Below are 16,470 nucleotides of genomic sequence, written 5' to 3' on the forward strand. Positions count from 1 at the left end.
CCAAGGGCCTTTTTTCTAATGGTGGAACTGCTAAGTAACTGCACCAAGAGACAAACACTGTTCTTTCCTTCTTTTATGCATGTCCTCATTTGGCCTGCTCTCATCATGTTTTTATGGATACAGACCCTCAGAATGACATCAGTGCAATATTAATGTCAAACAGGGACCTAAAATGCCTCTTCAGAGATGCTCAGACAGGGAGTCTACTGATATTGTCAATGGAAAATAATATTGTTCATATAGCTACTGCAGCATGTTTTGCGCTTTATGTTGAATTGATCTATTGTCTATCTAAAGCACATGTTTGCATTTTTTAATTAGCTTTACAGTTTGCAAGGGGAAAAACCCTCTGAAACCTCTACAAGTCAAATGTACTCAAAGCCCCGATTATTAACTTATTTACATTAGCATTTGCATGACTTACGATAATGAGTCAAAGAATGAATCGATGAAAAAATGACACCTTTTGTAAAAAAAAAGAAAAGAAAAAAAGAAAAAAACACGACACAGAAACCAAAGAGAAAAAAAAAAAAAAACTACAAAAAAATATTGACATTTTCTTCAGTAGTCACAGTAATTAATTATCTTGTGCCTTGTAGCACCAGTAAGCACAGAGAGTTTCAGGAAGAACTTCACTAAAGCACATTCTTCACTTCCTCAGAGTCAACTTCACAGTGTTTAAAGGTTAGTCTGGCCTTTACTGATGTCAAAACTCTCCCTCCCTCTCTCTCTCTCTCTCTCTCTCTCTCTCTCTCTCTCTCTCTCAATAGAAAGCTGGGAAGAAACAGTTCTTGATGCTACTGTTGTGTGGTGGTGTTTAAAATGTCATGGATTCCTCACAGGTAGAGCAATGAGGCCTATATAACTGGTTGTTTAAAAAAAAAAAAAACCCAGAGAAAGAAAAGCCATCAAGCTTCACATGCCGGTGAATACAACTGTGTTTCAATGTGCTGCATTTTATTCAGTATTTGTTACAGTAATTTATAATAAAAGAATATAGATGCAAGTTTATTATTACTACTCAAAAAGAAATGATCTAGGGCCTTGGTATGAATGAGCTTAAGGTTACAGAGTCTACCCCATCTCTTCTTTAAAAAGACAAGTCCTTCTGTTCAGTCACTCCCCTCTTGTCCTTTTCATCACACCTCACCTGACTTACCCTCCACCTTTTCCTCCCTTACCCTATTAAATTACCCTATCCTCACCACATTAATTCTCTGACTCATCCCCGTTTCTGTTTTGTCCAATTAGTCACGTCTCTTCTCTCTCCTCTCCTCTCCTCTAAACATACCTATCATCATCCAGGAAAATCTTCTCCACTCCTTTTCCTTCAATTTATCTGTCGTTTTCCTTTCTCAACTTTCTACATTTTGCCTCCCCCTCTCCACATGTCTTTTCCCAATTCCCCCTCTTTCATCTTTGCCCTCTCCTATTAATTTTCTCTTTCCCTCTATCACTCTCTCTTTTCCTGTTTTCGTATTCTGGAGGTTTGGGCCGTCCTCCTCCAGATAACAGCACAGGAAGGAGGTACTGCTTGTGTTTAACGGTTTGGTCACACCTGACTGAAACCCCCTATGAGAAATTTAAATTGATGGACACACCAGTCTACTTCATTTGCAATGCAAAAGAAAGCAAGGACGAATACATGCATGAAAATACAACACCATTTCTTCAAAGTAATGGCAACATTAGTATCCAGAGGAAAATTCCAAAGCAATAGATTTAATTCCTCCCATGTGGTATGTGCAATGTACAAGAGGAAAAGCAAAACAAGAACATAAAACAGGATGTTCCGATATCTGTAACCTTCAAACAGTTGAGATAAAAATGCCAGACAGCCTTGTGGCACATGCTATTCTTTGTCGAGTCCCATAATGTGCATGCACACACACACAGACACACACACACACACATACACACACACCCACACACAGCTGACAGTCTGTTCAGCAGGTTATATACTAAAGGCTTTTTTAGTTATTTATTCATTTTAAAAACCAAGTAATGCTCTGTTTATGAATTTGGAAACTACAAAGTTGATTTTAACCTCTTAGATGCAGCCTGCCAACAGCAGGTCCAGGGGAAAAAAAGGGAATTGAAAGAGACTGAGAAAAATCTTCCTCTTCTACTGTCTGAACAGAACAAAAATATTTTTAAATATTTCCTTGTAAATTCAGTGTTGTAGAGGGGCATAAGAAAGAAAGAAAGAAAGAAAGAAAGAAAGAAAGAAAGAAAGAAAGAAAATCTAATAAGACTGCCCACTGGCCAAGTGTGTGATCCTGTTGATTGACACAAGAAGAACAGAGACAATCTCATTAGTTCTTCCTCGTGTATATTTTGTTCTGTAGTCCTAGTGGAGAACTCTTCTGATAAACATTGCATCAGATACTCTGTTTTCAGCTGTTTTATCAGTCTTCTGGAGGGGTACTTAAAGACACTTTGCATGTTTAGTTGGAGTTGGAAAAGAAAAAAAAAAAAAATCAGCTTTTGCATCAGAGAAATGAAAATGCATGCTGTGTGATACAGATCAAAACGTCATTGTGTAAGGAAGTGTGCACTTACATATATGCATAAACCTTTACTCAACTACAGTTTACACATACACCTTAGTAACAAAATGTTCAGATCAATTTTCTTCTTCTTACTGACATAGATGCACACTGTGTTACAAGGACACATGTACAACTGAGGAAATCCCTGGAAAGCAGCAAAATAAATCAGCAGAAACTGCAAACGCCAAACAACAAAGGGGAAACAATTACATAAATAAAAGTAACCCATCCATTTGAAAGGATTTGCATAATTGGATTATTAATTTAGAACCCTAGATTTAAGATAAGGCTTGCCCTGTTGTGTAATGATGGGGACCTTTGTTGAATGTTGAATGGTCAGGTTGAGCTGGTGAATGCAATTGACCACAGGGCAAATGTCCCTCCAATGCCAACAGCTCAGAAAAGTCAGAGTGCAGCCACTTTGGAATTGAGGAGGAGGTAAATTAGCTTTCGGCATGTGGAGCAATAGAAAATGGGCTACACAAGCTTTTGGAACAAATTGAGTTGTTATTTCTTTTCTGTCAGCATGAATACTATCTTCTCTGCCTCTGAAAAGGCCAGGTTTGCTATTGATTTACAATTTTCACTCATAAAGCTAGTCATCTTTTAAGTAGAACAAACCAGAGGCATCCTAGGTCCCAGCCAGGAAACGTGAAAGAGTGACCTGCTTTACAACCACACAGTTTGAACACATCTGAAATTTAGCAGCAATAAGTCATTTCACCTCTTGAAATGCCACAAAAGATAGATAGATAGATAGATAGATAGATAGATAGATAGATAGATAGATAGATAGATAGATAGATAGATGGATGAAGGCTAGTGTGTACCTCTTACATGTGATGAAATTTGAGCATTCACTTTCTCTTTCTTATTGTTCCCATACTACCATGGTAATGAATCAGATCTGTCAGATCCGTAGATGTGCAGTTGACCAAACGTTTCAACTTATGTGCGAGAGACAAATGCAAACAAATGAACTTCAGCAAAGTTGCTGCACATAGCGTCAGTGGTGTTAGGTGAATAAAGGTCAACTGGTACAGATTTTTTTTTTTTTTTTTTTACTGTGTTGTGTCGAGGCACAGTTTGGTAGTACCGCAGGTGTGTGTGTGTGTGTGTGTGTGTATGTATGTGTGTATGTAGTTGATTTTGCTAACTTAGTTGATCGTGTTACTGAAAACACACTATTCTGTAAGGTTTGCCTTGTCAAACAAGAGCTAAAATCATTGCCCGCATTCATAAAACAAAACAAAACAAACAAACAAACAAACAAACATTTGCATAGAGATTTTTTACCTTCTTTTTTAAATAAAAGATATTGCTGTTATTGGTAAAACTAAATTATGGTAGTGTTTTTTGGTTAGGGTTAGAGTTTGGGTTAGATTCTTATTCTTTACTTTCATTATAATGGAAGCCAGTAGTGGGTCCCCACAATGTAGCAAACAAGATAAATGTGAATGTGTGGTGGGGTGATGATATAGATTAAAGTGTGTGTGTGTGTGTGTGTGTGTGTGTGTGATGCCAAAAGCGGCTGCTGGAGTAAGGAGTATTCAGTGTAGCTGCTAACTGAACAATTTCGTCCATTCCGGCATGGGAAGGAGAACTCTAGGCAAACTGCTGATCTCACAGATTCTCCAGATAACAAAAAGAAAAAAAAGGAAAAAAAAAAAAAGAGGACGTGAAGTCTTGAACAAAGCATCACTGCCATGGATGTCCATGCCAGTGGACGCTATCAGCGCTAGCACGTGTCAAAATGGAAGAGCAGAGAGAGCTTTGGTCGATAGGCATTTAATTCAACTTCCTCTCTTTCCTATCGTTCTCTTCATTTCTTATAATGGAACTTCAAAGCCATCTACTGTAAAGAGACCTCGGCATTCTCGATAATTATCTTCCAAGAGTAGGAGACAGGGCACAGACACGAGATATGCAATCTGCCCATTTCTGAAGAAGATTTATGAGCACTTTTAATTCCATTATTGATTTTAATTTGTATGGACCTGCTCCTCAGTGACCTTGTGCTACTGGTATTGCCAACATCTCTCTCTTTCTCTCACACACACACACACACACACACACACACACACACACACACACACACACACACACACATCAAAACTGTAATTTTTGTCTTTCTTTAATAAATACTTTTTTTTCTGGACATAAGAGATTTGGATGAGATACAGAAATTAATCCTGCTATTTTACATTTGAAGTAAAACCTCCAAATATTCAACAAGGAGTTTTGGTTTTGATTTAACTTCAAACATCCAATCCTTGTTTCAAACAAGAATTTCAATTCTTGCCTAAAACAATTCCATGATCATTTGATTGACTGGAAATAAAGTGGTAGATACTCATCAACAGGTTAAAAAAACTCATAATTCCTGGGGCTGCTAAAGACACATATTTTTTTAAAAATGTTTTTGTAATGATTTTGGATGCTTTAAATGGCTAAACCAGAAGAGCTACGACAGTCGACCAAATTTTCTAAACATGTCTGTGGACCAAAAAAAAAAAAAAAAAAAAAAAGAAAAACATAAAAAAAGCAAAAAACAAACAAACAAACAAAAAACCTCAAATGTCTGACAAGTTTACGGTAGTGAAAAGGAGAGAAAACAAACTCCCCCAACACATTTTAAACAACAAGGAAGGCCACTGTGAACCTAATTTGAAAGTGATCTGAAAACTAATACAACTATAATAAAAACTGTCACTTAAATGTGTAGAGATGGAAAACAAGCTTGTTAAAAGTGTAGACAATATCATTCTTCATTCCGTTCCCATTATATTATAACGAGATATTGTGGTCTTCACTGGTGATTATCATTCAGTAACATTCACATTCAACATACAGATTATTTAATTAATAACTGGAAATAAATACAATCACTTTGTTTGAGACATTTATATTTGTATACATTGGGAGTGTAATTTCATACAACACCTTGTCTTCTCTTCACAAGGCATTACGGGTCATTTCAATACTACTACTACTACTACTACTACTACTACTACTACTACTAAAAAAAAAAAAAAAAACTACTCACTACTCACGTATGCAAACACTCCATTAGCCACAAATACAGACAGTCCGCAAGCCAGAAATGCAGTTGTAAAAGGATTAACTGCAACTAAGGAATGGCAAGTGAGAGATTCTACTGATAGCACACACACACACACACACACACACAAAAAAAATCTTTTGTTTAAACGGTTTAGCGTGGCAGGATGATTAGCTAGAGGGCTTTAGCTTCACTTGAGCTTGAACTTTTCTCCTGTGGCAATATTTTTTAAAGCCTGACTCCTGATCACCTCAATCAGCTCCTCTCATAAAAGCAACTCAAATAGCGGGCTCACCCTCTGTCACCTTGTCGCCACACTTAAAGCGATGGGAGCTTAGTAAGAGAGATTGACTGTATACTTAAAAGGATTAAGAGTACACCTCTCAAACACCTAAAAAAAGAGAAAAAAAAAAAAACTACGGAGCTGATTGGTCCGACACGCAGCTCAATAATAGTAAAGTAACCCCCTTTTAAGGCCGTTTCAATGGATGACAGGATTACCAATGATAGCTGGGCTTCTCTGAGAAATGGTCCTGTCATATTGGAAAGGAAGGGGATGTGCCACTATGCCTTATTGACTGCTTGGCTTCAAAATCCATCAAAGATGACATTGAGTCAGACTTCACATCTCTCTCTCTCTCACACACACACACACACACACACTCACACACACACATAGTCTCTCTCTTTCTCCACTAGTCAAATGACCACTTTCCATTGACTGTTTGAACTCTGAGATAGCCCATATCATAATTCCATAAAAGATAAAACTATCCTTCATCTCACGTTTCAAGGTAAACAGCATTAAACACAAAGTCTTTGAACTAACTTTGAAAAGGGACAATGTTAAAACGGTCAGAGGTATTCTCTCCTCGGCTGCTTTGCTCTGGTTTGCTTTCACCATGTCTGTAGACTCTAGTCTCAGTATAGCAAAAAGAAAAAAAAGAGGGAAAAAAAGAAGAAGGGAGGTGAGGATGACGAAAAATAAAACATGTTCAACTTAAGACGAAAGTGGATTGGCTAGGGGGAAAATAGGGTCGTGTGAGGTCTCCAGCTTGATGCTTTGATGTTGTTTGTGTAATGATGACTCGATTACATCAGACTTTATCTGTTTATTTCTGCTTATCTCTGACACTTTATAATACCATATGATCTATTTATACTGAACCATGTGTCCTACCCAACAAGATTATATATAAACATTACAAATACTTTATGAAAAGGCATATTACAAAAAGTAGACCTGCATGAACTATTTACAATGGTTTGTTTTGATAAATATACAAGGCTTTGTCCTAATGGAAAAAGAAAAGACGTGGTACTTGTTTACTAGAGCAAAATCATTTTGGTTTTGAAGAATCTCTGTTCAGTTTTCTTGTATTATTACTGCTTTTACTGTGTTTCGTTATCATTGGGTGAGAGACAAATTGGAGCATACCAATAAAGAGATAATGGAGTGTTAGGACAAAATGATTGGTTCAAACTTGGGAACACAATGGAGTCGTGGATGGTAAAAAAAAAAAAAAAAGACTTGAATTTTTACTTTTGAAAGTTGCCATGGAGACCATCCATGATAAGTGTGGCTTATTTAAACACCATCCACTGAGTAAATCTTCCCTCCTTTCCTCTCAGCTATAGATTTTACTCACTGCCCCCCCCCCCCCCCCCCCCCCCCACAGTCCACAAGAACAATGCATTACAGTCCCAGAAGAGGGCAAATTGTGCTCAATCAGATTACTGTACATTACAAATATAGTAACACTGTATGTAAGAGCTAGTACAGCTGAAAGAGCTTATAAAATATGACCCTACATTTGTGCCCTTAACCACGAGCAGTAGGGAAAAACAAACAAAAAAACAAACATTAACTGTACATCAATAGGTAGTATGCTGTCAAAGACTGGGGAATGAACATGATAGCAGACTCATTCAATTTTAGCTATGGGTCCATGGAAAATGCCAGGTGCACATTTATAGTTGTGCAACATACATTTAGTGTAGGCTAGTGTAGGTGTATAAAGGTGTGATAACAGGGAAAGCATTTGGTAGTGTAGTCACATAGTTGTGAGGAAAGATTTAATTTATGCACAGCTAGGAGAGAACAAATTTTAGAAAGCATGAACCGGAGCCTAGTTACTGTTCCACAGTGTAAATTAAATCAAAGAACAAAGGAAAGAAAACAAAGGAGAAAGAAAAGAAAACCAACAAAGTAACAAGAAGAAGATTGAATAGAGTTTGATGGAAAAGTTTATACTAAGGGGGAAAGTGGCCTTATTGACAAAGCAAACCAGACTTGAAAGTCTCATCTGAACAGGCGACTGTTCTGATTGGGATAGGGGAAGTGGATACTGCTAGATTGGTGTTTGTCTTTTATCCAAACAGCAGAAAAGTCAGTCAAATTACGGAAGCATCCAGCCCCCTTTATGACCGGGCCATCCATCAATGGGATGGCTTGAAAGACCATCTATTTAATTGGTTTACAACCGAAACGTTTTCCCTCCGTTCCGACTCCCCTCCCTCTTCTAAACCAGCCAAAAGGACTGATCCTTAACGGTTCCACCAACTAGCTTCAAATTATATCAAACAGAAGAATCATATCTCTGTGGACATCTGAATTTGTCTGGAGGTGAACCCTTTCAACCAGAGGTAATGTGGTAAACACTACCTTTCAGATAATAGCAGCAGGTGTGGATATTTGCCTTACAAAAGAAAAAAAAAAAAATGTGACAACTTTCCGATGTCTTACACAGAGCAACACAGATATTTTCCACCAAGTGATGAAACAAAACAATCAACACAAGGACAACTGTCGAAATGACCAATTAGCAAAACAATCCAGTTAACCAACAACCTGTAATATTTCCTGTGTAACATTTCCCACACAGGTTTTGTCAGTTTGGTAACCATAAGAAATACCACTCAACAATATATGACTTCACTATGTCATCCTTTTGACACCAAGTCACCGTATGACAGTAGAGATATGTTCATTGGTTATTAATTGAAAACTCACCATACAGCCCGTTGAGTCAATCCTTCGATCGGAGACGCATTTGAAGTTTTTCCTGCAGCCGCCGTTGTCCTTGGAGCAGTCTCGGACTGGGCCGAACGAGGCCAACAGGTCATCCACTGTCTCAAAGTGTGTGGACATGAGAGCTTCCTCCCTATGTTTCATACAGAGCACAGAGCTGAATTAACATCAACCCAATGTCTTACCACAGGATAGTACATTTCTGCATAGTCTTTGACACTTACTGCTTCTCATCAATAATTATAATAAAAAAAACTACATCAGAAAACTGAAAAAGTGATTATTATTTCAGACTCAAACTGGATTATATTTATCTATGCGGAATTCTCTCTCTCTCTCTCTCTCTCTCTCTCTCTCTCTCTCTCTCTCTCTCTCTGTCTGTCTATCTATATATCTATATCTATCTATCTATCTATCTATCTATCTATCTATCTATCTATCTATATAGATACAGATATAGATATAGATAGATAGATAGATAGATAGATAGATAGATAGATAGATAGATACAAGAACAATGCATTACAGTCCCAGAAGAGGGCAAATTGTGCTCAATCAGATTACTGTACATTACAAATATAGTAACACTGTATGTAAGAGCTAGTACAGCTGAAAGAGCTAATAAAATATGACCCTACATACAGTGTACAGACAGATAGATATCACATATTTACATGATCATCGTAGCTATGTTTTGCTGACATGTTGAAGGTTTCTCAATGTAATGTTTGGGAGGAACCACAGATTCTCTTGCTTAGACTAAACACAAGTCAAGTAAGAATGCTGACTAAAGTTTGGTCAGTATATTGCCTTTGTTTATATGCAGCTACTGAATATTAGAAGGCAATAAGAATTTGTATTCTGCAACATTTAGAGAAGATCATTGTTTCAAACCCTTCTTCTATCCAACCATCCAACTATTTTCAGTACAAAACGCAGTTTGTCAAAAGACATTTTTTTGCTCAGCATGCTGAGTGATGCAAGAGAACATGCACAGAATTTTTTTTTCATGACTAATATCTTTATATTTAACATATTACAAATGCACCCCCACCTCTTAAAATAGGATAGAAATTGCATTTGGATCAAGTTTGATCAGATTACTTTATTCCGATTTGGATGTTTATGTGAAGGATTGTTATTCCAGTCAAGCCATTAGGCGGGTGAGTAACGGATTATTGGGCTGGATGTAAATGGAGCCGTTGACTGGACCACAGACAGCAGTATGGTTCTGGTGTCTGAACCTCACTGCTGTGATCATATAACCCAACACTATTTTTCACCTGTCATTTCAGATCACGAGATGAATTTTGATTCATCATCAATGCCAATAATGAGTGTGAGAATGGACTGCTATTTCTGTCAGTGTGTCAGTGAGTCCGTCTGGAGTCTGGCTTTTTGAAACAGATGTACTGTTCCTGAGAAGAATTCCTTAGCTGACTGATAGCATGCAATGAAAGCCTAGAATGAAGAGATGACCTTTCTCTTTAATTTTTATTCTTTTGTGTATGTGTGTGTGTGTGTGTGTGTGTGTGTGTGTGTACAGGTACATTGTGAGAATCACACACACTTAAGTCTCTTTCTTTCTTTCTTTCTTTCTTTCTTTCTTTCTTTCTTTCTTTCTTTCTTTCTTCCTTTCTTCCTTCCTTCTATCCATTTATTTCCTGCTGCACCCTCTTGAGAACTCTGAGAAATTATCCTCAGTCTCTCTGTCGTCTCTCCCATCACGTGTCAGCCGCACACATACACACACACACCCACACACACACCCACACACACACCCACACACACACACACACACACATACTTCCTTTGACATATGTGAAACCAAATGGCTCCGTATTTTAAAAGCACAAGCCACAATAGAAAGTACTGCAGTGAATCCCCACCTGCAACTAAACAAGGATGTGACCAGCAAAGAACAGCGAGAGTGACCCCGGGTGACACACCTGCTGAAACCCTATTGGTTTCCCCAGTACACCTCAGCCACGTGCGACACAGTTGGGTTTTGAACCGCGACTTGCAGATTTAGGGTGCACCTGTGTGCAGCCGACTTCTCTCTGCATCTCTCTGACTAGCAACCATGCAGAAAGGACACGTCTTGGTCTCTTTTATATATTTCCCTAAGGTTTGTGCACACTGTTATAGATTTCAAATGCAAATTAAATACGGTAAAGTATATGTGGCAGCGGTTAGCGGGAACATTTACTTAAGCGAGTAACTGTTGGTCTCTTATTAGGACGTAACAAAATGAATGATATGAGCAAAGGGACTCACTGAGCGTGCTTGCATGCACTGCAACGGCTTTGGCCAACCTTATCAGACGTAGCTTAAACAACCTCCCTCTTTTCGATTAGCGAGAGGACACACCGCGCCTTGAGCTAACAATAGGAGGTCAGGTTCAGCAGCTGTCATACAATGGGAATCGGATCAGGATAAAGGTTGGAAAAGCTGTTGTTTTGGAGATAACGTAATTGGAATGGTTTCTGGAGGAACCGGATACGGGGACGAAGCCCGGTCCGATTTAACACCCCCTCGGCTTGGTTAAGGCAATTTTAGGCCTCATTGCTTTCACCTGACCGCTCGTTTCCTGTTTACGGCGCTATGTCAAGGGGCCGGCCAGCATGCCGCAGTCTTAATCAGGGAGCTTAATTAGAGGTAATCAGAAAGAATTGAATGGCCAACTGATGTGTGAAAAAGCCTCTGAGGCAAGATGATTAGCCACCAATTGATCTGGTGGCGGATAAATTCAGGAAAAGTGGCTTTTCAATTACACCTAGAAAACACTGATCCTATGGAAGTATAGTCACAGAACACACTTACAGTCGTGTACTGACAATGTCTATTATTACAGTGGTTGTGATGTGTAGTAATAATGTGGTTTTCTATTAATCTTGGGTGCAATATTTGCCACAGCTCTTGTGAAACAGCCGTTGGGGGGGGGGGGGGGGGGGGGGGAGGGGCAGGCAGCTGAGAGGTCTCCAGTGTCTGAGGCTTTACAATATGCTGGTTAGAGATACTGATGCTTAATGTGAATGGCCAAAGACATAGGGGACAGGCTTAGAAGCTCTACCCACAATGACTGCTCTTGAGGTATCACCTTGCCGCATGACAGGACAGCAAACACCAAGTGATGGAGATAGAAGAGAGAGGGGAGGTCTGGAAAAAAAAAAAGTATTACATGGTGGAGGTAGGAAAAGACAAGAAAGAAAACAAGAAGGAGTTGGGTACTCCTAGAAACAAGTGCACCTTGTTTGTGACTGAAACATCTGTTTAAAGCAGTAGCGGTTCTAGCTTGCATGGCACCCTGGGCACAGTATTACGAATGAATTGTGGTTTGTTTGGTAGCATTTCATACTGTGACTGTTTCTACTAATTGCATTAATACTTTACAAAGTCAGAGGTGCGCTATTTGATAGAGTCCTTCTGCTCCCCCTACCTCAGGCTTTCAGTGGGGAGACCTGAGGCCAACAGAACCCCGCCCCCTTCCCCATCTCGTACTTCTAAGTGGGAGACCTTCCCAGGCAGTAGCCTACCTAGTTCACAAACTAGAATCAGGGCGCCCACTCCAACAAGGTTAACTGACCCACGCGGTGACACGATATCATTGATGTGACATGCAGATGAGCGATAGAAAAACGATCATGCAAATGTCACACTTCTGAATTTTTTTTTGTGGGGGCGACCCATGCCTCACCCGGCAAGATGCCGCCCTGGGCGGTTGCGCATGTTGCCCATACCTAGATCTGCCACTGGTTTAAAGCGGGAAATAAGTGTGATGTCTAATTGAGAGAGTGAAGAGATATCACTGAGAAGAGAGAAGCGAGTGAGTATCTTGTTCTCAAGGTGGCGCTCCAATGGTAGGTGTGACTGCATGCGTGTACCTGTGCAAACCTGTCTGTATATATAAAGAGATGAGAGGAACATGTTCTTCTACCAATGTATCTCTTTGTGTGGCATAGCCCTCTCTCCTCCCTGGCTCAGAGGAGCTGGTTGGAGACTTAGGCAGGTGTGAAAATTACCACACTGTGACGACCAAGCTTTGGGTCCTAGCCCACCCTGTCCCCTCATTTTGATTGGACATGATTTCCCACAGCAAAAGGGTTCTGGCTGTGCATTCAGGGCTGCCTGATCACATTAGCTCTCAGTCTGACGGCTTTGGCCGTACAGGTGCAGTGGTGACTGCTTGGACAGAAAAATTAACAAGTCGTTAGATATGTAATGACGTGTAATTAAGCCATGTTTGATCTGGGTTCAGTCTGCCATAGACTGCAGGGAGCTCCATGTGGGCTACTTCCTGGCAGTAGGGTATAAAATCTCTGAGTGTACAGACACACACACACACACACACACACACACACACACCTCACAAAAGCAGCTTGACAAGGCGTTTAATAATCGACACAGCCAATACAGGCATTGGCTGAGTAATCTTATGAGGCCAGCTTGGAAAGAGCTCATCTTCAAAAAGCCTGAAAAACCAAAAACAGTACGGCAGGGTTGGGCTACCACAGCCTTGTTTTCACTTATCTGCTTGTTTAGACTTTTTGGGACAAGCAGGAGCTGGAGAGAGTGGGATATAAGCTCATTTGAAGCTTTTTTTTAAGCTTTTTGCTCTTGGCTCTGGTCTTACAATTAACGTTTAAAAAGTTCAACTGTCCTCAGAATACAGTCTAATGAGGCCAGTACGGCTGGAGGTGCTAATATGGTCAGGCTCCATATAATATCTAGGAAACAGTTCAGACGAATGTCACTGTGTGTGTGTATGTGTGTGTGTGTGTGTGTGTGTGTGTGTGTGATGCTGGGGAAGACATGATAGTTTTCGATGTTGGCTGTTTAGATATTATAAATGATTGACACAGAATGATACTATGTCCTCTTACGATCATTGTAGCAGGGATGGGGAAAGTTGGAGGAGCTGTGGTTGGGGGAGTTCAAAGAGGAAGATTGCCAAATAGGCTGATGTATTTTCAGACAGATTTACTGTTCTCTGGCCAATGCTGCTCTCCAGAAGGTCTGTTTGGAACCATCTAGAGAAATGCTGGCCAATGGGGCCCTGATGAGGCAGCAGAGCGGGCCAGTGTCCTGTTTAGTGGATAATAAAGATTAGAACTGAAGACAATGGCCCAGTTAGCTGAACCCCTTGTCTCCCAGAGTAGCAGGAAGGAAGTAAGACTGGGTAATGGAGTTCCACAATAAGCTGTTCAAGATAAGAATGTTTTTAATGTATTTCCACAGCACCTCATCTACACTTCTGCTCAGTCAGCAGATACCGTTATCTAGAGCAATTTACAATTACTATCTACCTAAGATACCCACATACAGATGTTAAATTTAATGTCTTGCTCCCATACACTGCAGCAATGAACTGTCATACTTAGGGTTTGAAATCACAACCCTTTGTTCAGAAGGCTAGTTCCCTTACCCCTACACTACTACATACAAAGTCATTGTACCCTGTTCCACACAATATGGCAATATTAATATGTACAGTATCTGTATAGTGGTCATAAAGTTACCATGGTAATACACTGTCAATGTGGTCATACAGTAACCATGGTAACACACTTCCATAGCGTTTGAATAGTTCCCATGCGGTCACATACCATGACATATCGGAGCATGCAGATGCTTTTGTATGTTCCTAACTCTCTAACACTGAATTGATTTATAACATCGCCTCAACATGTTGGTTTGAAAACCTACAGTTTAGTTGTCATGGCCAATTTTTAGCCAACTGTCATGGCCAACCATTTAAATAAACATGAACTTGAACTTGAACTTGTTTACATAGAGCAGTGGGAGGAGCTTCAAAGAGGAGATCATTCTCTGTGTGATGCTTAACAGATCTGTAGGTGCATCCTGCTTGTGGTAGCAGTTTACGTGCTGTTCAAAAATGTCTCGATTTTTCTCTAAGTTCTTGTATTGTTTCCAAATAGACAGAATTTAAGTTAAGAGTAAGTTACAGTTTCTTGCCAGACCTAAAGAAAAAAAGAAAGAAAGAAAAAAAAAATCTGAATCTTAAACTTCCTTTAAACTAAGATTTTCATAAGAATCAGTGCCATAGATTTAATCTCTTGGAAGGAAATGATATGAGATTTTAAAGGAAACAGATATGAAAGTGACTGGAGTCTGAACATATCCAGGATACCCATGTTCACTGTTTGAATCCAGGCCTAAAACGGGTTTATTATTTTTGCCTTGAGTTCAAAAGGATTTGATCATTCTGATGATTCATTGATTCATCACGCTGAGGCATTTCATTATCTACTTGGTGTTGACACTTTTTAATCACTCTACTTTGATCTCGCAGTTTTCCACTTCTAATGACGGCTTAATTGAATTTTGCTCTGACAGCTGGTGTTAAGTAAAACAAAGCACACACACACACACACACACACACACACTCGTGCACACACACACACACACACACACACACAAACCTACTCACTGCAACGCACACACACACACACTCACAGACACCTAATAACTGTAACGCGTGGGCACACACACACACACACACACACACACACACACACACACACACACACACATACACACACATACACACACACACACACACACACACACACCTAATAACTGTAACACACACACACACACCCACACTCATACATTAGAAGCACAGAAATAATGGATTTTTTGATCCTGAGAGAAATATAGGCATTAGATATATGGGTTGAAGAGCAAAAGATGGATGACTTTGAGTGCTTGGCACTTACAGAGAGAAGAAAACCCATCAGAGTGATGTTGTCATTAACACCACTGCTGAAACATCAACGTCTGCTGTTACGTGATGGTCACTGTGTGAGGGCGCATCTTGGAACAAATTTGACCGTGGCGGGCACAGGGTTCAAAGGTCATGTCAATTCAGTGACCTCACTAATACTCAGACTTCCTCAACCTCACATAAGTGGCATTTCCAGGGCTGCAGATCAGCCTTATGTGGAGCCAAACAACACCATTAGCGTCAGGTAGGAGGCCAGCTGGGATTTATGGTGACATTCTAATTTAGTCTTTAACAAATGCTTGAAGACTGATGGGCCCTCTGTCCTTAAGTAAAAAACACTGGCACCTGTGTTGAGAACTGGTTCCAGAATGTTGCGTATCTGTCGATACTGAGCTAAAGGAAGTAAAAAGTAAAAGTCTGTTGCTGTTCCAAAATATATACATGGTCTCTTCTGTTAACATTGTCCACTAATTAAGCAAACCTTTTTGATCAGGAGCTCTGTTATTTCTCAAAAGAATGAATGAATCATGAATGACTACAGAAAATTTGACTGACCGTTCATTGTGTGTTTCACAGTCTTTCTGTTTGGACATTTGACCAACTATGTATATAATAAGGGCCCAAATCCTCATTTTCTTCCTGCTCTTCACTGCACCAGTTTTAATGTACTCACACACACACACACACACACACACAAACACACATCCCCACACATTTGTTCTCTCTTATAAAATACAGCATCAGCACACATGACTCAGCGAGTCAGAGAGGATAATTATTATGGGAGTTGAGAAGTGAACCCACACAATGATAATCATCGTTTCTTTTCACATTATTTGTTTGTTTTGTTGCATTCGCTGATCTTCCGTCCTCGACCTCTCACACGTTAAATCACCACTTGCCGAAGCCTCTTGTCAGTGGAGAATAATTGGAGTGGCACTACTGTTTGGCCCCTCCCCCACCCACTTGTGACCCGGCCGTACTCCTGTTCTGTTCCTGTCATCGCGTTGCTATTCATTCATTGATACTGCCTGTATTAGACATGTAGGCTACAGTGAGCCATAAGCCTTCCACTGGT

The 16,470-nt window shown here is 39.8% G+C and overlaps 1 protein-coding gene across 1 annotated transcript in view; it reads right to left on the reverse strand.

The window, feature by feature from the left end:
• The window catches only part of astn2 (astrotactin 2), a 324,099-nt gene that overhangs the window by 108,830 nt on the left and 198,799 nt on the right, over positions 1 to 16,470 (reverse strand). The window contains exons 11-12 of the mRNA XM_030785297.1: positions 15,541 to 15,544; positions 8,627 to 8,777 (exon numbers count right to left, since the gene is read on the reverse strand). Coding sequence (XP_030641157.1) covers positions 8,627 to 8,777; positions 15,541 to 15,544 — 155 coding nt within the window. The remainder of the gene's footprint in view (positions 1 to 8,626; positions 8,778 to 15,540; positions 15,545 to 16,470) is intronic.

This window comes from Chanos chanos, chromosome 9 (assembly GCF_902362185.1).
Source record: "Chanos chanos chromosome 9, fChaCha1.1, whole genome shotgun sequence".
Lineage (NCBI taxonomy): Eukaryota > Metazoa > Chordata > Actinopteri > Gonorynchiformes > Chanidae > Chanos > Chanos chanos.